The 23,072-nt window shown below is 40.1% G+C and overlaps 1 protein-coding gene and 1 long non-coding RNA gene across 3 annotated transcripts in view; one reads left to right on the top strand and one right to left on the bottom strand.

The window, feature by feature from the left end:
• Positions 1-22,490, top strand: part of LOC307219798 — a 423,907-nt gene extending 401,417 nt beyond the window's left edge. The window contains exon 2 of the long non-coding RNA XR_013840570.1: positions 22,382-22,490. This is a non-coding gene — a long non-coding RNA (uncharacterized lncRNA). The remainder of the gene's footprint in view (positions 1-22,381) is intronic.
• Positions 10,237-23,072, bottom strand: part of CNBD1 (cyclic nucleotide binding domain containing 1) — a 152,950-nt gene continuing 140,114 nt past the window's right edge. Inside the window, exons 12-13 of one of the 2 annotated variants that reach the window (XM_079983140.1) lie at positions 10,723-10,782; positions 10,237-10,439 (exon numbers count right to left, since the gene is read on the bottom strand). In XM_079983140.1, the coding sequence (XP_079839266.1) occupies positions 10,305-10,439; positions 10,723-10,782 (195 nt within the window). In that variant the 3' untranslated portion in view covers positions 10,237-10,304. The remainder of the gene's footprint in view (positions 10,440-10,722; positions 10,783-23,072) is intronic. The other variant, XR_013840516.1, reaches the window with a different exon arrangement.

Here is a 23,072-nt window from a genome sequence, read left to right as displayed (position 1 = left end):
TTCCATTACATCCCACATGGACGTTTGCTGGCAGCTGAGAGATATCAGACATATGAGAGGACTAAACCCCACAGGAGATTTTACACCTTAGCTGGAGCTGTCCCTGTTTGCCAAGCAACACATCAATTTCCTCTTCTGTGACAATATGTTTAACCTGTGTTTTTTCACAGTAGGCTTTAAAATAAGCAATTAGAAGACACAGTGTTTTCTTCAGGTTGATGTATTATGTACCAAGACACAATTGACCTTCAAGGCATGAGGAGAATCAGTGAAAACAGCAACTATTCTTAAGCCCTAAAGCACTGTGGGATGATGGTAAAAGTGCCAAATCCTTTTTAACTGTTATTTTACTTTGTTATTATGGATATGTTTGCTTGCAACGGAACAACTGAAAGCAGACAGCTTATGATCTATCCATAGTGAATCTGGAAAGTAAGGTGTTTTTATGATAAGACTAAAACTTATAGATTTATGTCCAAGGCTTTTTCATGCCTCCATAATTTATGAAATTCTTATCAGTTTGAAACAATGTTTTCCCTTTCTCCTTCTCCCTGGAGCTCATTTTTATTGACATCTGGGCACTTGTGGAAATGAAGAGATAGTAATGTGAGCCTTCAAAAAAAAAAAAAAAAAAAGGCACACATTTATGGGTAGGCAGCTATCCAAGAAATTTCAGGTCTACATGAATGCCAAATCATCACTCAAGATTATTGGTAGAAGTGCCTATTCCTTTGGAGAAGTGAATTTGAAAAACTCCTTATTCTATGGCTAGAGTAAACAAACTTAAGATGGTGGAGATAGTCACACAAACAGTTTACATAGCCTCAAAGCTCCCAATACATTTCTTCCTATTATTAGTTGGGGCATTGCTGCAGTGGCTCCCAGAGCTGTAAGGACCAGGAGGAGGCCTGGCTGTTTTGTGTGTGTGTGTGTGTGTGTGTGTGTGTGTATTTTCGGGAGGGGACTAAAGCCCCCATCTGTAGGATATATTTAAAGCAGTATCATGTCACTTTAAATGATCATGGCTTCCCCCAAAGGATCCAGGAACTATAGTTTCTAAAGGGCACTGGGGTTGTTAGGAGGCTCCTAATTCTGTCACGGAGGTATGATTCTTAGAGTAGTTTTTACAATCAATCCTTCTTCTCAGAGAACACTCATGTGATTATGCTCTCTCACACACATTTAGCACAACTGCCTCCTTTGTAACCAGCATTGGATCTGAGGTTGCATCCAGACAGCCCTATTATTGAGCATTGATCTTGATTTGTTTGCACAAAGTTTCCGCGGAGGTTATATGATATCAGCTGTCTCATGAGCATTCACTTTGATTTGCTTGTGAGGAAGTGAGACCATGTCATGTTACAGAATTGTGATACGTTTTCCTCATCACTTTCCTTACTTTGAAAAAGTATCCTTTTCCTTGGTAAAGACACATTCAAACTGCATTGGGAACATAACACTCCTTGAAGCTGTGTTTTCTGTCCTGTGTAACTGTTTGCAGCTGTTTTGGATCCCCTTCCTTCTTTGTGTTTGACTTTGTCATGTGGCCAACTCTGATTGGCTGCATGATGATGTCACTGTCGCTAGGAGGAAAGAGCCTGGGTCAAACAAAAGGTTACTCAAGCAGTAGCAAGTTGGGCTTGTGTGAATAGCAGTAGAGGCTCCCCCTCCCTGCCCTCCCCCCTCCAAAAGAATTTGGGGGATATTTGAGGAAACATTTCAGATTTCCCCAAAACACCTCTTGAAAATCAATTTAGTGATGCATAAGAATCACACTTCTTTTGCAGATGAGTGGTGAGAAACATGAAGCCAATATTTTCTAATACCAAGCATTTTATCAGTCTCTCAATTCTGTTTCTTCTTCGCCTGCTTTCTATACAAACATAGCTGCCATTAGCTGAGCACCTATGGGCAGCCTTACATTTGTACAAACCAGAGAATAATATTATTTGGACTTCTCTGTCATTTAACGGTTTGGAATTGGTGGGTATTTATAGAAATCTGTAATAAATCTCCTCTTGGGACCAAGGCCTTTGTAGAAATTGGGCAATAGGTCTAGCTATTGACATACCTATTACAGAATGGAACTCCTGCTGTGTCTCATTACCTCTGATGTTACACTGCGCTTATCTAAGAGGAATGCAATATAATCTGTTTTGCAGGATGGATTTCACATCATATCAGTTGTTTATAAGGAAGCTTAGGCCAGATGCATTGTACTGGCGTCATGGTGACTATGAAGGATTTGGGTTATCTGATGGAGGATAATCCAGTCATATACACTTTTTCGATCTGAAGTTTTCATTTATACTGTATCTTGCCCTTCTCAGCATTGCATTCAGCCAAATTCCTCAGGAAGCAATTGCTTTGCTTCTTTGGGGATATGCATAATTTTTGCTCAGGTCTGTTTTATGCATTCTCTATATGTCGCAAACTAGGAGGAGTCAAATCTGCAATCAGCAGCTAAAGGAATAAACCTGCTGTCACAATGTCTTTGCAATCAGAGACATAGTAAGTTTCTGGGCGAACAGACATAATAATAATATCAACTATCTTCTGGAGGAGCTTCCTAAAAGTGCTCTCTGTGAAGTCAGTTAAAACAGCAAGGGAGAAGTTAGAAGTGCAGAGAGGTATTCTTGGTGCCTGATAACCAGCTTGGGAACTCTCTTCTGCCCGAGATCTAAGAAATTCAAAGCTTCTCTTGAGGATCTTCCAGAAGTGCTGCAAGGCACTGCTATTCAGGCAACCATCATGAGCAGGTTTTTCTTTTCGTGGTGATACTTCTTCAGAAAGGTGGATTAGCCATGCCCCCATCTTGATTCAGCATGGGCTTGGACTTTCTGAGCCTTATACTTCCTCGGTGTTGGTCCCACAGCCTATCAACACATGGTTTCTCTTCTTCACCCTACTCCGCTTTCCTTAAACGTGGCTTGTTAGATTGTAGGAGTAGGTATGGGATTTTTTGGAAATCTTCATGTGGAGCTTATCTGCACAGATTTTTTCCTTTCTAATTCCCATTTTACTCTTTAATCTCCATTCTACTAAAAACATGAACAATTCTCACACATTATATGCTGTATTATATACAATTGTACCTTGGATCCCAAATGCTTTGCCAGTCAAATGTTTTGGCTCCCGAATGGCGCAAACCCAGAAGTGACTGTTCCAGTTTGTGAACTATTTTTTGGAAGCCAAATGTCCAATGGGGCTTCCACCATTTCTGATTGGCTGCAGGAGCTTTCTGCAGCCAAACAGAAGCCATGCTTTGGTTTTCGATTGTTTTGGAAGTCGAAAAGATTTCCGGAATGGATTCTGTTCCACTTCCAAGTACAACTGTATATAATACTATAGAAAGAGTATGTGCATATAGGCATTCCTTTCCCCTTGAGTTGGTTGGCATCTGTCTGTCTCTGGAGACAATGGAGGAGTACACCTTTGGGGGTGAATTCAAACTGTTGGAGAGTTACAGCACCTGCTGTGGCTGTAAAGACTGACATGGGAGAGACATGCCTTGCTGCAGCTGGGGCAGATGAAGGCGTCCAGTTGAGCTGATGCACATGTATTGTGCTGTTTCTTCTTTCTGTGCTCCTCCCTGTCAGCAGGGACCATCTTAATACTGATTTTCATAAGCCTCTCTGAGATCCTTTTTGGTTAAAGCAGGATTCCTCAAACTCAGCCCTCCAGATGTTTTTGGCCTACAACTCCCATGATCCCTAGCTAGCAGGACCAGTGGTCAGGGATGATGGGAATTGTAGTCTCAAAACATCTGGAGGGCCGAGGCCGAGGAAGCCTGGGTTAAAGGGTGGACTACAAATGAAATAAATAAATAGCCAGGTTATCTAAAGCACATAGGTAGATACAAAAATGTATACATATAAAAATATGTAAGTCTGAATATAAAACTATGCTGCAGAAATATAATACAGCATAGGGCTTGAATCTAACTCTCATATATTACACATATGCATTGATCCTTTGCAAAATTAGGTGCACTTTAAAAAAAAGCTTGTGTGTGTGTGTGTGTGTGTGTGTGTGTGTGTGAGACTGGTTTTGCCCCCTCTTTCAATGACATGGTTTTTATATTTATATAATAAATATAAATATAAAATATAAAATATATTTTATACCATGGAACTCAATGACATGGTTCGGGAGTCACCGACATGGCACTCGGAAGCCCAAGTACCTTCAATGGTGACCACAAAAAAGCTCAGTAAATATCCCCTCAAAAATCCACAGTGCACAAGCCCCCTTAAACATTCCCACATTTCACTGGATGCCAGGACACCCAGTCTCTCTTCTGTTCTGAACAGAGGAAAGTTACAAAGAGCATTTTCATCTCATATACACTATCCTAGGTTCTGTTTCTTTGTCACACTTCAGTGTGACAAACTGAGAGAACTTAGCAATGGGCTTATGTATATATTGATGGTTTTGAACATCTTAGAATTGATGTTCTATACTCTGAGACATTATCTGTCATGTAACAAAACAATATTATGTTGCATCTCTGTTGCGACAATGGAATTAATGGGGGTTGATATCTATTAATTTAACTGTAATACATGGCCTTGCTACAAGGCATTTTATTTACATCCCTATTACAGTTTCTTCTGCATTAACATGACTCACATCTATGCCATTTCCTAACAGCACTGTCTCACAGCATAAATTAATGTATGATATCCTGTTCCATTCTGCAAACAAGATATGAATTCAGAAAGATATGACTACAGCACTATAGATTTTTTTAATCATACTTTTTGCTTTACAAATGAAATAAAAGCATAATATGGTCTTAAATCAGCAATCAATTTCAGCCTAGCAGTCTCTAGCCCATAAAGATTACGGTACAAATAAAAAAGGTTCTGTTATATAAAAGCTTTCGAGATTAGATGTCATTTTGAGAAGACCCATACAATGATAATTTCAGAACCACTTGTTTTATTTAGTGGTTACATTTTCAACATTTTATGCATTAAAACCATGTCACTTTTTATTGTCCAATTATTCAAAGAAGTAGTTTTTTGGATAACCTATGTCACTTGTGTCATACACATATGACCTTTAATATGGATGAGCTGAATTCACTCTGGTGATTTTTATTTCATTTATACTTTGATTGAAAAACACCTCCTTTTGATAATTTTCAGCACCCCTCTTAAGGGTCTTTCATTGTCTCTTGAAGGGAGATTGTGTTTTATTTAGTCTCAAATATTTCACTGCAATGTGTGAAAAGATACGGACCTCTCTGTTGAATAGCTTATGGAAACTGATGGAAATTAAATACATAGGGTAGCCATCTCATGCAATGAATAATGGACAGAAAGCAAGGAAAGCTCTCTGGGACTATGGGCACCATCATTTGAATTGCACTGGAGAATCAATGCACTGATCACATCATTGGCTTCTGCAGCATTCCATGGAAAACATTGGGGAAACATGAGAAGCTAGAATTTTGTTGGCGGTAGATGACTACGGAGTTATAGTCCACCCAGCAACATCAAGAAGGTACCACACTGACTACCCCTACTTTAAGGCCAATAAAAGTGTGAGGCACATATCCCTTTTACCTATTCCTCCCCCTTGTTATTTAATTTCTATATAAATGATGTGATAGAGATTTTGAAATAAAGCTAAAACTGTGCTCCAAGTTAAGAAATTGTCCTCTGGCTACTTTTATTATATGTTGATGACTGCTGTTATTTTAGCTAAGGTAAGATGGGGGGGGGGGGGCGGACAGAATGTTACAGTGATCCAGTAGTTAATGTTGTGAAGACTTTCTGACCAGCAATTGGATGGAAACAAGATATTCAGAATTTAATTCCCACCGTTTAAAAACAGCCGGACTTGTGAATGGTCACAAAGCAGATCAAATAATTTGTCTGTGCCTGGACTTATCATAGTGCCTCTGTGTTAACTCTGTTGACTCTGTTAATAACCAAGATGATAAGAAAGAAAATACAAAACCAAGATTCACCAAAATCTGTGATGGAAAAGAAACTTGGAGCATCACTCCAATAGGCAAAAAGCTTTGCTCTAGTTTCTGTACAATTAGAGAAAGAAAGCTCTTATGTCTGCCAGAATCTGGGGGTTTTTTTTGGGGGGGGTTTGTTACAAAATGATAGTAGAAAAGCAAGCCACAGTTGGTCAGATTATATGTTGTCCCCACAATTGATTTACTTTCAAAATTATGCATGGAGGAAGAGTGTAGTAATCCTCAAGCCTTTCTGCGGCTAAAGTAAAGCATAATGATGTCTAATCAATTGGGATTAAAGAGGAAAAGGTCTAATCCATATAGCAAAGAATTCATCAAGGTTGGAAATATGGACACTGCAATGCAGGATGATCTTGCATCCCATTACTGCATCTAGGATTTCACCCTTTTTTGCATTCAGTGGGGTCTTTTGTGTTTCAATGCTACCTGAGCCAAGTCTCTCTCTTTTTCCTCCAGAGTTAAGTCACCTTCAACATGCTGAAAGTGCAGCAGTAGAGATCATTCAGTTTGTAATTCAAGGGTTAACTCTGTTGTCAGTTAAGTCAACAAGCCAAGAGGGGGCAGGTGCAGGTGTTGCAAAGCAACCAGGGAAGAGGGTATGATCGTTAGTGAAGCAGCACCCACTCTCATAGGCTATCAAGTCATGACGGAGTTTTCTTGTAAATGTTAAGTTGAATCTAACCCTGGTCTTGACAAGGCCTGTCAAAGAACCCCCCCCCCATTTTTGTGTGTGTGTTTAAGTTGTATAATTCCCACACACACACTTTGTTCACTAAATTTTTATTAGGATGCTCTCTCTGGATTCTGTCTGTATTATTCAAATGCCTCTATTAACACACCAGGTTCCAAACAAAAATGAAAATATGCTAATTATCCAAGCTGGTTTGATAGTAACATCAGAAGGAAATGTCTTTATCCCTTTCCAAAAGCATGTTGAAGATCCAACTTGTGGCATGCTTGAATGTGAACTGTATTCATTCTTGTTTTGTTTTGTTTTATAAAGATCATTCCTCCTTTAAAGCACAGCTTATTTACCACTTTTCCATATACCAAGGAAATGATTTTTTTTCCCTATTAGGTAATAGATGTGCAATGATCTACTCTGTTGCTACTTTTGCTTACCTCACTCATTCTTCTTGCTTGTAATGGAAAGAATATTGGGCACAGTTTGTGGCTTGAAATCCTCCCATTTTTTGTAACACTGGCAGTTTTATCTTTGCTTGTTACATTGATTTTATGTTCAAGCAAATAGGGAATGCTGAATAAACAATGACCAACTGAATGAGTCAAAGGAACATAACACTGAATTTTATAAGCACATGCGCTTCAGACTTGAGAACAGGGTGCATATGTTCACAAGGGGTCACCAGTCTGGTGCCCCTGGGCAGCATGGTTCCTGTAAGGGCATCCAGTGGTGCCCTGGGTAGGTGCCCCAGACTCTGACCTCCTTTCTTTTTAAACTAAGTCTCTGTCCCTCCTAGAGAGTTAAAATATAAGAGCATTGCAAGTCACATGACACTTGCAGCTCCTCCTTATCTGCAGCTGTGGAGAATGTCTATGCCTGGTTCACAGTTACTTGTCCATTTGCTCATCCTGTGCCCACCATGAGCATCATGTGAGATGAGTTGAGGCAGTTTCCATGACAAGATCTGACTTCAATCAGTCTTCACTCCCTTTCTCTCTCAAAAAAAAAGAGAGAGGAGGAGATCACATAAATTGGGGGAAATCACATGTAGTATGGACCTCTACATGGAATGTCCACATCAAAAACTATTTTATGTTTCAGAGAGGGGCACCCATCCACTAAATACGCCCCAAATTTGAATGTTTAGACAGGACCTTAGGGTCATAATATAAAACAACATTGTCCATCTGATTTCACACAGCAACTATTTTCTAAACAATGCAAGATTCTCAGTATTTCTCTGCTTAGTTATTTGTATCCTTAGTACTTCAAAAGAGTGTGAGTTACTCCTGTGTTACTTCTGTGTCCAATTAGTAGTAGTAGTACTCACCCTTCACCAGCAGCTCCCAGAATATAACAAATTACTATTGCAGGAATAGGGCAGGCCCTGTAAACACACATCTCAGATATCAAAGAGCTGCATCTTCAGCATTCACCAAAAGCCATAAAGAAGCGAGGGTATTGTACAGCTTAGGGACTGCCACAGAGAATGCCCTCACCCAGGCCACCATAACTGCCAAACATCTAAGGGAGATGGAATTACCAAGAGGCTAGAGGGGTCTGTTGGAAGGAGGCATTCTTTCAGATATTTGGGGCCCAAGTAATTTAAAGCTTTGAACACTAACGTGAATACCTTGAATTAGGTCCAGAAATGAAATGGCAGCCAATGCAGCCCCTTTAGAACAGAGGTTATATGAGTGTGCAAATTACAATGTGTAAATGTAACAGAAACATGATTAATGGCTAGAACCATCACTTTTTTTCTGGTGTTACTCAACAGTATGCAGTACCGGCACCTTTGTTTTCCTCTTCCAAATATTGCAGTGACCCTCATGGTCCCTTCCAGCTCTATTATTTGACTATTCCCTCCCACATCCCCTGTGCCCAGTTCCTAAGAATAGGCTGATTAGATGGAAATGGAAAGCATCAATGTTTTATCCCCATGCCCTTCCCAGCCCTGCAACAGGGCAAGGCTTCAGAGATGCCTACAGCACAGGCGCATGGCTGTCACACATATGCACTGCCTTCTGAACCTTTAGCTACCACCGCTACTGGTGGGCAGGGAAGGGCATGGAAGGAGGGAAAAAGAAGAAGCCTGGGTAGAACACACTTCTTTTTTCTTTTTAAGAAAATGAAAACAAGCTTCTTTCTTTGTGTAATCCCATCCCTGTATAATATAGAATTAAACTGATAAATTAGTACACTCATTCACTCTATGGTGCTTCTCATAAATTACAGTGGATCCAAAAAGTACTACTGTTTCCATGGAAACTTGGGGTAGGGATGTGTGCGCTGTTCATAGGAGTCAAAATGTGCTCCTTCAGGTGATCCTCTGTGCCAGAATCAAAGTCACATGGAGTAAGGAGGACCTTGTTTTTTTGATGTGCCAAGCATCTCCCTGGCTTGCGGCCACTTCCAGGACAAACACATAAATGGGAGCTCTGTATGACTTCTGCCACAGACGTGAGATGCATGAGAGCTCAGTGGAAGTGTTTTGCTCATACCACAGTCTAGTCACAGTCTTTGAGGTCAGAAAGGAATTAAATCAGAATTACAGAGGGATCTGAGGGATTACATGTGGGGTGGCTCATCTGGGAAACACAGACCTGATATTACTTTGTGTTTCTATCTCATTTTATACATAATACCTATTTAGGACCATGTGTGAAATAATATCACACCATGTTGACGCACATCAACTCCCAACAGTTAATGATGTGAGATAATATATACATACCCAAATAATTTACAAGCATTCTGTAAAAATCTGTTTGTGCTTTTACTATGGGTAGTATTCAACTAAGTTTTTCTCAGAAGAGGCCCGTTGAAATTAATTGATGTAACTTAGTCATGTTCACCAACCTAGATGGCTTTTTTAAAGGATTGGATAAATTCATGGAGGAGAAGGCTATCAGTAGCTACTAGCCATGATGACTATGATCTGCCTCCACAGTTGGAGGTGTCAATGCTTCAGAATGCCACTTACTGAAAACCATTGGAGGGTTAGAGTGATATTGTGCTTAAATCTTGCCTCTGGGTTTCCTACAGGCATCTGGTCATCTGCTGTGAGAACAGGATACTGGACTAGATGGGCCATTGGCCTGATCCAGCAGGCTGCTTAATGTTCTTAATTAATTAAATCAATTAACTCCTAAAACAAATTCATTTCACTACATAGCAACATAATTTTATGTTTAGGGTCTTGGTTCATTTTTTCTTTACTTGCATGTATGTGTGTTTTTTAAATAAGAAAACCCAGTTAAATTAAATATGGGGAACGCCGATCCAGAAAGCTGTTGACCCTGATATTTTCCATAGGCTTTTTCAGGATAACTAAATTATTCTAAATGGAATAACCTTTCCTACTATTATTATTATTAAAAATGAACTGAAATAGGAACATTAAATGGTTTTATAATACAGGAATCAAGAGGAACTGGACAAAGGAAAGGATACCACAAAGAAACGAATAACAGTAGCACACTGGGCTATTGACAGTAGTGAATGGGAAACAGAAGTAATTTTGGAAAAAGCCACAAGGACAACAGAAGAGTGGAGGGAGGAAATAAACAATGGCTAAACTGTTCGTTTACACTGAATATCCATGTTGTTTTACAGAAATCATCTATAGGTAGAAACGTGGGCATTCTCTTGATTCTTTTTCTCACCCCAGTTGGAAACCAGATGCTTGTGGATCCATTTTCCGACACCAGGACAAATGCCCTTATAGAACAATGCATCTTTCAATATGATATCCTGATAATAGGGAGAAAAATATTGGCTATTAAAACCTAACAACCAGTACTTCAATATCTAGTAAGCAATCATAATATAGGCTAGTCACAGGAAGGTTCCAGTAACTCCATTCACTTACTTCAGTAAGCAAGAAACAGCATTTATTGATTCATATTGTTTAAACAGTGGACTGTAACTGATGGAAATTATTTAACCTTAAAAAAACCCAGTGCCCTATTAGGAGTAACCAAAGCAATGTTTTCCTTCCCAAGCCTGCTCAAAATGTTCTCCATTATTTTATTACCTTTGTATGCTCCCATTCCTTTTCTGTCTCTTTTCTAATATATTTAAACTTGAGATCATCCTGCAAAGAAAGAGAGAACAATGGTGAATAGTTTAAACCCAATGTTTTTTCAATTATCTAGCCTTTGGTGGCCTAACTTCAAGAACTACCTAATTTTATAATCCCTCCAAGACTTCATGATTTAATTTATATGATTTTACATAAAATACCTCATTTCTAAACAACATGTCATGGAATATTATCACTGCAGGACACATTAGAATTCAATAACTGTTCTCAAATACGAAGAATAGCGTTCCCTGCATAAGGAGGTTACTATCAAAACACTGGCATATGTTTCTCTCAGAACCACCCAGCTTTTTTGAACAACTGTCTCTTTCACTCAGTCAGATATGCATATATACATATATATATACACACACACATATACCAAGTTGGTTTTTCATTTGTAGAAGGCAAAGACCCTGTACTAAGATACACAAATGAAAACTGCATGTAACTAATGAATACATTAATTGTAGCCCTAAATTAAACATTTTTCTTACTCACTTCCGGGTTGGCGCCATCGCCGAATGGCGGACTCCCTCCGAGCTCCGGAGGGAGCCTGCTCGGCAGGGGCTGGGTTCTACCGCGCCGGCGATGCAGGGACCCTTAAAAACCATGGGCACTGAAACCCATGGGCATGGTGACTCGGCGGGCACCGTTTGCGCCCCCCCGACCCGCGAAGGAGCCTTTTTAAAGGCTGCGGAGCGGGTGACAGGGGGGGTGGTGGTGCTGTGAGTCCTCCGCTTCCCCTGCCAAGCGAAGCCACATGCCATTCGACGGAGAGCGCTGACTTCTTCCATTGAAAATTTGGACTTTAAAAGAATAACCCGTGAGTAATTGGAACTTGGATTAAAAAAGGGAAAAAATTCTTTTTAAATTCGGAGCGAGCGAGGGAGGTGCAAAAAGGAAGTCAGCCTCCCCCCTGTTGTAGAGGAGCTAAAACAAAGGATTTGACAACTAAGATCGAGCGCAACCTTTTTTTTGATAAAGTTATTAACTTCGCGATGGAAAATTATAAGACTGGGCTGGAGGAGAAAAGTGGAATGTGAACTAAAATGCAACCCCCCCCCCCCCGGAAACCCCAGGAGCAATCCGTAAGAGCGCCGGGAGAGGAGAAATAGAGGTTTTGACAGCTGTCAAAGGAGCTGTCAAAGCGGAAGAACAAAAAGAGAACTTTGTTACGAGGACTTTGCTGGTCACATTTGTTACAAATTGGATATAAATTGTTTAAAACAAGGAATAATAAGTTACTTTGACTGTTGGGTCTGATCGGGAAGGAAACTGAGTTATTATAATCCCTCTAGAGGAGCTGTGGGACACTACAAGTATTGTTGGCATTGAATTTGAATAGGACTTTTTATCGCCTGGGAAACTGCAGAAATGGAACACTATTTTGTCTTACACACTAAAGGAGACAATAGATTTATCTATTGAAGAATGGAAGGGACTTGACGTAATGTTTTGTTCCTGAATAACAAAGCCTCTGCAGAGGAATTAGAAACTTTTTGGAATTAGAACATTTCTGCAGGAGAGCAGGGGAAAAAAAAAAGAGGAGAGAGAACAATAAGAACAACAAGAATAACAAGAACTGGATAAAGTTGGAAGATAGACTCCTTCCAAGATCGGACATGTGAAATCAAAGATGACCAAAAGACGGCAAAGACTAATAAAAAGACGGCAAAGCGGATTGGTGAAGGACTGTGGTTTAGATGTGGGAGCTCCAGGATGACAGTAGACAGTGACGGACATTGGGAACACAACCGGGAAGGGGGGGAGGGAAATTTGGAATCCAAAGGGTGTTAAATTACATTTTATTCTTTTTTCTATTTTTCTGTTTATCTTAATCTGTATTGCATATTAAAGAGGGGAACTCGCGGAAGGGAACAGGTCGATTTTAGGGGATGGGAAAATATTTTTTAAATTGGGCCAATGATAATAATTTTAAAATTGGGGGTAAGAATTTGTTGAATCTATTTGAAAGAATTGGAATACAAGAGGGGGAGGGGAGGGGAAGTCCTGGAAAGAAGCCAATGAAAATAAGGTTTTAAATTTGGATGTTTTTCTTTTTTTTGTTATATTTGAAAATCTTTAATAAATATTATTTAAAAAAAAAATAAACATTTTTCTTACTAACGCTCCTCAAACTCTATAGACCAGATTGTACTTTAGGAAGAGCTTTTAAAACAAATAAAGTACTCTCAGTTTTGACTACCATGAATGGACAAAAGAGCAGCTTGTTGTGACTGATCTGATTAAAGGTGCAGTAAGTAAGGTATATATCATTGTTGTAAGAAAACACCTGGGACCAATTCTTGAGCTAGTACGCAGCATAAAGCAATATACCTATTTAAGGAATATTTACAGGAACCAAAAGGGATATAGGTTTTATTCCACAAAACGCTTCTTGGGGGGAAGCCTACATAAAAATCCAGCTATTATACCTCCTGTGTTCAGCTCCTGGATAAGTGCCTTGACCCACAACGGAAACAAGAAAATGCACACAACCTGCGGACTGCCACACAATGTGATCCCCGTTGCTATGAAACTAATAATGGCTGGGAGTCAGAAAGTGACAAGTGAGGAGTGACAGAAGTAGGAGAAAGCAGAAACTTGCAGGGTCAATCACTTTAGAAGCAGCCGTTTAAATTCAATAAAAGACAGCATTCCAGAATAAACAAAGGAAAATCCTGTGAGTTCACTTGGAGCAGAAACATGCAAATTAAGACCATTCGTGCAAAACATTCAGATGTTTCCCACACAATGAAACTCAGTTCCCCAAACTGAAGTTATAGCGCATATATATATATATATATATATATATATATATATATACCTCTCCTGAAACATAATATTAGCAAACCCAATTCAATGAAAATTGGGCAATAGGGTCTCATCATCTAAGGAAGGCAAGGGTGTGTGACATCCTAGAAATGAGAATCTCTAACTGCCACCCTACCAATAGTACTTAACTGCAGGATTGCATCAGTGAATCATCTTAATCCAACAGAGGCAATATGTATGCAGAAACATAAATCTCTATGAGATCACAAAGCTTTTCACCAGGAACTTGAAAGCACAACTGGGGACACCTGGAATTATGTGTGAGCTGCACAGCAGTGTACCATCTCAACTCAGAGTAAGATGAACTGTTCTCCAATTGGAGAGATCCAATCTGATTCATGTCTGAGCTCATCCAATTAAGATAGTTTCATATGTTTTCAAATGAAAGTAACTTCTGCTCAAGCACTGGAGAGGATAAACGTGCCAACAGTGAAAGGGGGGGATGCAAAGGTAAGGGGAGAACAAAATGGCCATTAGGTGCTGGAGGGACTAGTAGCACACCTTGCTATAATACAGGAATAGCTGACATGGCACCTTCTAGATGTTGCTGAACTCCAACTCCCATCAGTTGCAGCCAGTATGATCAGGGATGGTGGGAGCTGTAGTCCAACAACATCTAGAGATCACCATGTTGACCACCTTAAAAGACACATCAGCAGCACGGACAAATGTCAACAATACAGTCATACCTTGGGTTACAGACGCTTCAGGTTGCGTTTTTTTCAGGTTACAGACTCGCCGAAACCCGGAAGTACCAAAACAGGTTATTTCCGGGTTTTGGCAGTTGTGCAAGTGCAGAAGCGTTAGATCGTGCATTGTGCATGCACAGAAGCGCCAAATTGCAACCTGCACGTGTGCAGATGCGCCACTGCGGGTTGCGAATGTGCATCCCGCACGGATCATGTTTGCAACCCGAGCGTCCACTGTAGTTCTGTTTTATGCATCAAGCAAAGTACTGTATTTTCCCATGTATAAGACAACCCCATGTATAAGACGACCCCTATTTTTTTGAACCCAAAATTAAGAAAATGAAAGCCTAAAATAGAAGTGAAAATCTGGATGATTGGTGGTGGCAAGTTGTTGATCTTTTGGGGAGCTATCGCCCTCAAAGTTTCCAGCATGAGGTGCATGCAGTGCACTGTGGTGCAGAAGCAAAGGTAGCGACTGAGGCACCACATGCTCTCCCTTGGTGGCAGCTGCTGCTGCTGCGGGGAAGTGAGGGGAAGGAGGCTCTGTTGTGTAGAAGGACTATTCATCCCCTTGGCACCACAATTAAACATTAACAACCCAGACTGCATGAACACTACCCAAAGCTAAAAATTCTTCTATGCAAAAGGCGGCCAGTTGGTTCCACCAATCAGAAAAGCATTTATCAGCAAAGCCCTCCCGATGCTACTGTATGGGGTTGAAATCTGGGGGTGGAACTTAAAAACACTACAACGGCTCGAGATTCTACAAAACTCCTTTGCACGAAAGGTACTGGGTCTCCCCAAGGGCTCGGTTGCTGCACAGTTAAGAACAGAACTGGGCCTCCCCTCCATTGTCGCGAGAGCCCACATTAGAATTATTAGTTTTTATTGTAAATTAATCAAAGCCCCATGTTCCCTTTTAGCCAGGCAAGCCTTTTTAACTTGTTCTCACAGCAATAAATGGTCCAAGGCCATGGAGACTATTACTGCACGCTACTCCCTCCCAGATCTGGACACGCTGTCAGCTTGGGATCAACATAAAATCCGGGCCTGGATTCTTACTAGAGACGAGGCCATGGACCGGGCACAGTCCACCACAGCTCGCCTCTCTATGTGGCTCCCTAAAGTGAAAGTGGTAAGATCACTTGCCAACTACTTGATAGACCTGACGGAGCCCAATTTGAGAAGAGCGTTTACCATGGCCCGTTTCCATTCTATACCCACGGCCTTCCTGCAGGGGATTTACTCTAAGACCCCTATTACTCAGCGTCTATGTCCATGCACAATGAATGAAGTAGAGGACTTCATACATTTCTTTTTCTACTGCCCTATTTATGAGCTAATAAGAACTAAGCTCCTCCTCTTGATCCCGTCCACCATCACATCTAAGGTAGACTGTTTGAAATCCCTTCTTGTGGACGCAAATCCCCAAGTTACACGTGGGGTGGCAATCTTTATAGTGCAGGCCTTGAAACTCAGGGCTACTTTGACGGGGTAGTGTGTCCTAGACCTGGTCCTGTCTTAATTCTTTTATTTCCTTTTTAACCTAATGTCCCGAGCCTATTTTGGGGCCATTATATGCTTTATATACATTCGCATTCTAGATTCCCGGCGCTGGCAACTAAATCTTTACATTATTGTCTTAGGGTAATTTAAATGTCATAACCCCAGCAATATCGCTTTGAATTTTGTGTGGTTGTTTGTTTCTAGCATTTTTTGTTTTATCCTGCTATGGCTGTATGCTAATGCAATAAAGGTTTGATTGATTGATTGATTGACTACCCAAAGCTGTTCAAAGTGGTGCTCAGACATTCTCAAGAAACTAGTCTAGTATACCTTGTGGGTGTCACAAGGAGTACAGAATTGGATTACTTGTGGGAAATTGCATATGAATTAAAAGAAAGCATGTTACCATTAAGAGAATAATAGTCAATATTTTCTCATTAGAAAGTTAGCATAACCTGTTCACCATTTCTGCTCTTCATATATGTATGACCCAGAATGAGGGTGGATGACTCAGAATATATTTATTATGCTCTTCCCATAAATTGCTATTTAACCAAAAATTATCCAAGATTAATAAGCACACAGTTTTCCCTCCAGCATTCATAAAACTAATGAGGAATATTGAGTGCAAGGTAGGGAATATTAATTCTAAGGGTTTAAAAAATAATAATTCCACATTAAAATGATGTTAATGAATATATATATCAAAACCCCAATGGGAAAATTAAAATGCCACCAGCCCGAGAATATTACGGTGCCATCAGCAGTCATCTCAAGTCATTTAACAACGCCATTTAAGAAGTTCCTAGTGGTCACAAAGGAACTGTCAATCACTGGAAACAATTCCAAATCAGCTGCGGAATTCTAAAAGATGGAAAACAATACAACACAAATGCAACACAATAATAATAGAAAGCCACACAAGTTAGCTCAATGTTTTATATTAAGGGTTGTTGTTTTTTCTAAACCATCCAAATAACAATTGTGACATGATAAATTCCTTCACCTTTGCCACCTGAGATAAATATGTTTAGGACCCACCCTGTTTTTTATGATGGCAAGTTGTTTTAAACTGTGTTTAATGATAGATTTTACATTGTTGTAACCCATCCTGGGACCTTAGGGTAAACAGTAGGGATATAATAATTATTATTTTCAAAGAGACAATTGTCACAATCCAAAGAATGCTAATGTGATTCTTCTCGTGAGCTAGAATTTCTGGGTTTTATTTTCCAGCTAAATGCCTCCCAAGGGCCCCAGGGGGAAAAAATGGGACAATCAATTTTTGTGTGAGACCTCAGTGGCCATTTTGGGTGCCGCATTCTCATGAGCTCTCTCACTGTGCTCTTGCTCCCCCCAAAAGTACTTTTTCGGGGCTTTTTTGTTTAATGACTTAAGGGAAAAGTGACTCTTCTCAATTTATGAATTAATCCATGTGTTTATGTACATTTTAAATCATTACAATTTGTGTGTGTACATAAACCTACAATCTGCAATTATTACATTCATCTGTATTTTCCCCTGATTATTACATTCTAATTATATGTTGTGAGCAGGATTTATTTATATTGGATAGCAAAAATAAGCAAATAGATTGGTTGTATTTTACAAAGACCTACAATATGTCTTATCTGTGCCATAAAATTAGACTAGATGTATGTCATGTTTAGGCAACAATATGTACCTTTTCCGTAAAGGCTTCAGTAAAGTGCCGTAATATTCTGTATTCTGAATTTTGTTGCATTTACAGCCCATATAAATATAACCAGCCCAAAATTATTTCATGACGCAAATTTATTGGCAGATTACTTGTAATCAATTTCCTCCCTGTTCATTTCAAATCTGGATTTCAAAACATCACGATTCCCCAGCTACAGAGATACTGGTCCCTTAGAGAAGCAGCTTAATTTACTATGTACACAATTTATGCAGCACCCAAAGCCACCTAAGGATGGTCATAGGAAAAGAATGCAGCCTTTTCCTAGATCTGGCCACTCCTTAGCTCTTCAGAAACATCTGTGAATATGAACAGGGAGATTTTTATTAAATGTATTATTCTTATTTAGGATGGATTCCAAAAGATTGAAATAGATGTTATGAGATCACTAGAAGCCTATTAAGCTTTTCGGGTGGGAGCAGGGATACTGTGTTAATCTGAGGGCATGTTAGTCGTGCAAATGTTAACTGCTAGAATGCTAGCTTTCCATAGGTAATCAGTGATATACTGTAGCCAACTTTCATTTTTCCGGGACGAATCTCAGCAACTTGCAATGCTCACAGTAAAATACAATATGAGCACTGTGGCTCCAAAAGTTGCTTACTGGCTTGGATTTTAAACCAAGACAGAGAAGGGAAAGCCAAGCCCTTAAATAAATGAATGTTAATTCCAGGGAATGACATTCGGATTTTAATTTGCTGTGGATCACTGCTGTATTTACTGTTGATTTCCTTTGATATTTTAATGTTTTAAATTTCTTTAAATCAATGTTTGTTTGTTTTTGTTGTTGTTTTGCACCATCTCGAATGTGAATAAATCTTTAAATAAAGCAATTAAATATACAGTATATAATATATACTGCATCACGGTGTGGTACGCTGGTTTGACATCAACTGATAGAAAGTGCCTACAGAGGGTGGTGAATACAGCACAAGATATTATGGGCTGTCCTGTGAATCCACTGGATGAAATAGCGGAAGAACGTTGCCTCAGGAGAGTGAGGAAAATTCTCAGGGATGATTCATACCCTGGCTGGCACTTTCTTGATCTCCTGCTCTCAGGCAGAAGATATAGAAGCATGATTAGTCACACCAACAGGGTAAAGAACAGCTTCTATCCGTGGGCTGTTAGGCTGCTGAATGGAAATATAACAACAGGGCAACTGACTTTTGGGTTTGGTGGGTGTGCGTCAGTAAATGAGGGGAATTAAGACAAAGAGAGCTGAGTGGGGGGTGCTCGTGTAATCTCACTGTATACAAGTTGTACAAGTGACAATAAAGTATTTCAGTTTCAATTCAATAAGTCGTTGCTCCTCCAATCACTCACGCATCAGCCTTCAAGCCACCTGTCCCCCATCACCTTAAATTCCTTGCTATGCTGGTGATGGTACGGGTGAGACAGAAGCAGGTAGGTGCCTGAAGTCAGTAAGACTTCATCAAACTTCCTCAAACCTGGAGTTGACCTGTATCTCCCTTCCTTCAAAGGTGAAATGAGCATCTTTCTCCTCAGTTCCATCTGACCAGTTTTCAGCAGGGATTGGCTCCACACAGGAGTCCAGTTGGGAGCTCCCAGGTAGAGTCATTCCCAGCAGGACTTGCATTTGGCCTCAAATTAAAAAGATGTCTAATACAAGCCCCAGAGAACAATCCGGAATGTTCTTTAAGGTTTCCAGTTGTTCCTTTGAAACTGCAGGGACATTCCATTACACATCAGGAAGTGTCTCCTGCATTTGCTATCACCACACACATATATCATATGAACATGTGCATCTGTCACCTTGAGCCAATTACAAGCTCTTTGCCTATGTCACAGGATTGTTGAAAAGAAAAGGAAAAAAGCGCAACTGTTGTAAACAAAAACACCTTCAACAGATAAATGGAATGAAATAAATTTTTAGCTGTAAGCTGTCTTAAGCCCCTGTCATGGAAGAAGTCGAGATATAACAATAACAACAACAACAGCAACGGAAACTGTGGGAATGATCAGGAACATACCAGAGAGTAAATCCTATTCAACACAGTGGGACTTAGTTCTGAGAAAAAATGCTTAGGATTGGTTTGTAAAGATGAACAGTCTTTACCCAGTTACTTGAAAGTAAGCTCCATTGAATATATTGGGATTTACATCCGAGTAGACAGTATCAGGCTCCATTTACAATAAAGGAATAAACACTCCATGGGTTTCCTTAAAAAATGGCTGGCTGCTGAAACAGTGCAATTAAAGAATTTAAAATGGATTTTCCTCAAAATTATAGGAAGGGCTTCATATGCCTGCTTCACAATTTCCTTCATTTGGTGCAGGTATTTTATTTTCATTATAAACAGGACTCTATGCCTACACACACACACACACACACACACCACTTTTAATTGTTCTCCAAGACGTGGAGAGAGAAAAAAGGGAAAACGGAACATTCTGGGATCAAATCAGAAACCAGGATGGCTTCTATAATTCTGGGACTGTCCCTGGAAAATCAGGACACGGAGGGTATGTAAGAGCTGGTTACCCGAGTTACAGTGCTTGTTGATTTATTTATTTTTCAGGGCTGGGGGAGAAATAATTTTCTGCAGGGAAACAAATAAAGCTTTCACTGGGTGAGAAAGTTTTGTGTTTCCCTGGTTATGCTAAATGCATCTTCTACTGTATCTTGATAGCAAGAAGGGAGCCAGACAACATCATTTTATCCACAGCTCAAGCACTCTAGGACTGGACTATTAACTTCCTTTTCTGCTACCATGGCAACAAGTTTTGCAAGAGTGTTGGTTTGGAGAGAGTTTTTTCTTTCTTTCTAAAGCCTCTTGTTGCTTTTTTTCCCCCTCATAGTTTTTTTTGCCAGTAACCTAATCTTTCTAAGCTTTAAGTGTCTTGACCTTGGATGCTAACCCACTTATTTGGAAGTAATTTCCACTGAAACAGTGGTCACAATCCAGCACATGCCTAGGTATACTTAAGCCAATTAATGCCAACAGTCTAAGCACACAAAACTCTGTGTAGGGTTTGTTTGTTTAGGATTGGATTGTTGAGCTGTCAATCAAATGATGTTCATGATCGTACACATACAGAGAGGATACAGTTTTCGATAGAAAAAAGCTAGTATTATTGAAACTCAGTTTAATGCACCATTGTAAGATGTTTTCCAATACCCTGTTGTATACTTTATCACAGTAAAAGGAATAACATTATAAGGAATAACATTATTTTAAAAGGAACCATTTTAAAGGTGTCTTCATATATTACAGCAACGCTGAACAGTACAAATCCCATCTTACAAATAAAAAAATGCATGTTCTAGATAATACATTCAAATTGTTAAGGAGAATTTTCAAATGCCAAAATGACAATAAACCATTCTTTATCTAGTTTCAGAAAATATTGCTATTAACATGCAAAAGAAATTAATAATACTAATTATTAGTCCTGGAGATTTGTGTGCTTGTGTGTGTGTTTACATTAGAGCCAGAAAATAGGCTAATACTGAAATGCGTATGTGTTACTTATTTTATTGAGGATGCTAATTACAAAGAAGGCTTAAAGAAATGTGAAAACACATCTAAATACTAATTAAAACCAAGGTTAGGCTGGGAACAGTGGTTTACCACTTGAAACAAGACTCTGTGAAAATCCTCATTATGCTGAAAAGAAGGTTCCAGTTCACCAGTTTGACTGACTCACTGCTGTTATGGAATTTTTTATAAATATGCATATTCACTATTACTGTCCTTGGTAGCTTGCTTTCGTAGGCAGTCAGCTTCTGTTTGAAACCTTTGTCATATTTAGCCCTGGGAAACACCTGATAACCTGCCCCATAACCTGCCCTTTAGAATGATATTTCCATATCTACCAAACCGGGGGGGAGGAAAATGCACACATTAAGAGCAAGCACATTTTCTGGTGAAGGTAACACACAAGAAGCAACATTATCAAATAAATCAAGTTTCTAGGGTAATATGCAATGCTATATTCTTGTTGTGGGGTGAATGGGGTGATAGGGGAAGGGCAGTACCTCTGGTGGGGGACACATCATGCTCCTCCTCGGGTAGTTTGTCTACCTTTCATCTCCACTCTGCACACAGCTCTCACCTGTGACTCCACTGTCCAGCAAGTGGCAGTGATTACACCCCAGGAATGGCCTCGACTGGCTGGCTAAACCAGGTGAAAGTAGTCGATGAGCCTCAAACCCTTGGTGAGTTGGGGACTTGCCCTGCATATCAATACAGGCTCCAGTGGATTGAATGGACAGGACCAATAGTGGGTCCAACAGTCAAGAAGGTGGTTTCTGCACGTGCTTTAGAGGGAAGTGAAGGGCAGATGGGGCTCGTCAAGCTAGGAAGGTAGCCTATCTAAGACAAGGAAAACTCTGATCCTAAACCTCCACTGCCTTGTGGGATACCTTTGGGAGAAGATTAGGCTAAGGAATAAACCCTACACAAATCCAGAGTGGAGTTCCTAAGACATTTGGATGGCACTTTGTATGCCACATCCCACAAGTCCTAGTGCCTGATGTGTTGCTCTGCTTTCCTTTGGAGCACATCAGTGAGGCTGAGAGTGGGATCTTGTCGTTAGGGCAGCCTAGGAACTCCATACACACTGCCCAGGCTTGCGCCCCAGGAAGGTCACTTTGGAGCTGCTAATGCAGCAGTTTGACTTCACCCCTGGAGGAGCACTCCATTGTCTCTTGAGACAGATGGATGCCAACAATCCTTGTTGTGAATTTACATCATGTGTACCAGAGGTAGGCAACCTAAGACCGCGGGCCGGATGTGCCCCAATTGTCTTCTCAATCCAGCCCACGGACAGTCCAGGAATCAGTGTGTTTTTACATGAGTAGAATGTGTCCCTTTATTTAAAATGCATCTCTGAGTTATTTGTGGGGCCTGCCTGGTGTTTTCACATGAGTAGAATGTGTGCTTTTATTTAGAATGCATCTCTGGGTTATTTGTGGGGCATAGGAATTCGTTCATTTTTTCCCCCTTCAAAATACAGTCCAGCCCCCCACAAGGTCTGAGGGACAGTGGATTGGCCCACGGCTGAAAAAGTTTGCTGAGCCCCAATATGTACTATAAATAGTTTTGCATGTTCATGACTGTGTGCATGTTAAGGACGCATGGTTATGTGTGGGTCTGGCCTCATCCACTACTGCATTGTGACAGCTCTTCATGCTTAAAAATGTTCCCACACCTGATTTTAATGCTTCTGCATTACTACATAACTAGAGAGCGCTCCAAATATGTGGGAATCACTAACTTAGATTTGGCTGTGCTGATTTAATTTGCTCATTTCCAATATTTATAGAATGCATTTCTCCAGAGATGCCCACAAAGCAGTTTACACAACAGTCATGAAAATAATCTATCAAAATAATATGGCGTTAAAACAAACAAACAAAAAAATCAGCTCCATAAACAGACATAGCATAACTTACCTAAAATATCTGCTGAAATAGGATGGTTTTGGTCAAGTGTCTGCAATTCAACAGGGAGGAGGCCTGTCTAATCTCAACTGGGTGGGAGTTCCAAAGAACTAAGTCCACAATACCTGAATGCACAGCTCCT

The sequence above is a fragment of the Podarcis cretensis genome (assembly GCF_951804945.1).
Source record: "Podarcis cretensis genome assembly, chromosome: 7".
NCBI lineage: Eukaryota > Metazoa > Chordata > Lepidosauria > Squamata > Lacertidae > Podarcis > Podarcis cretensis.
Note: the sequence above shows the minus strand (reverse complement) of the source record. Positions and strands in the feature narration are given on the sequence as shown.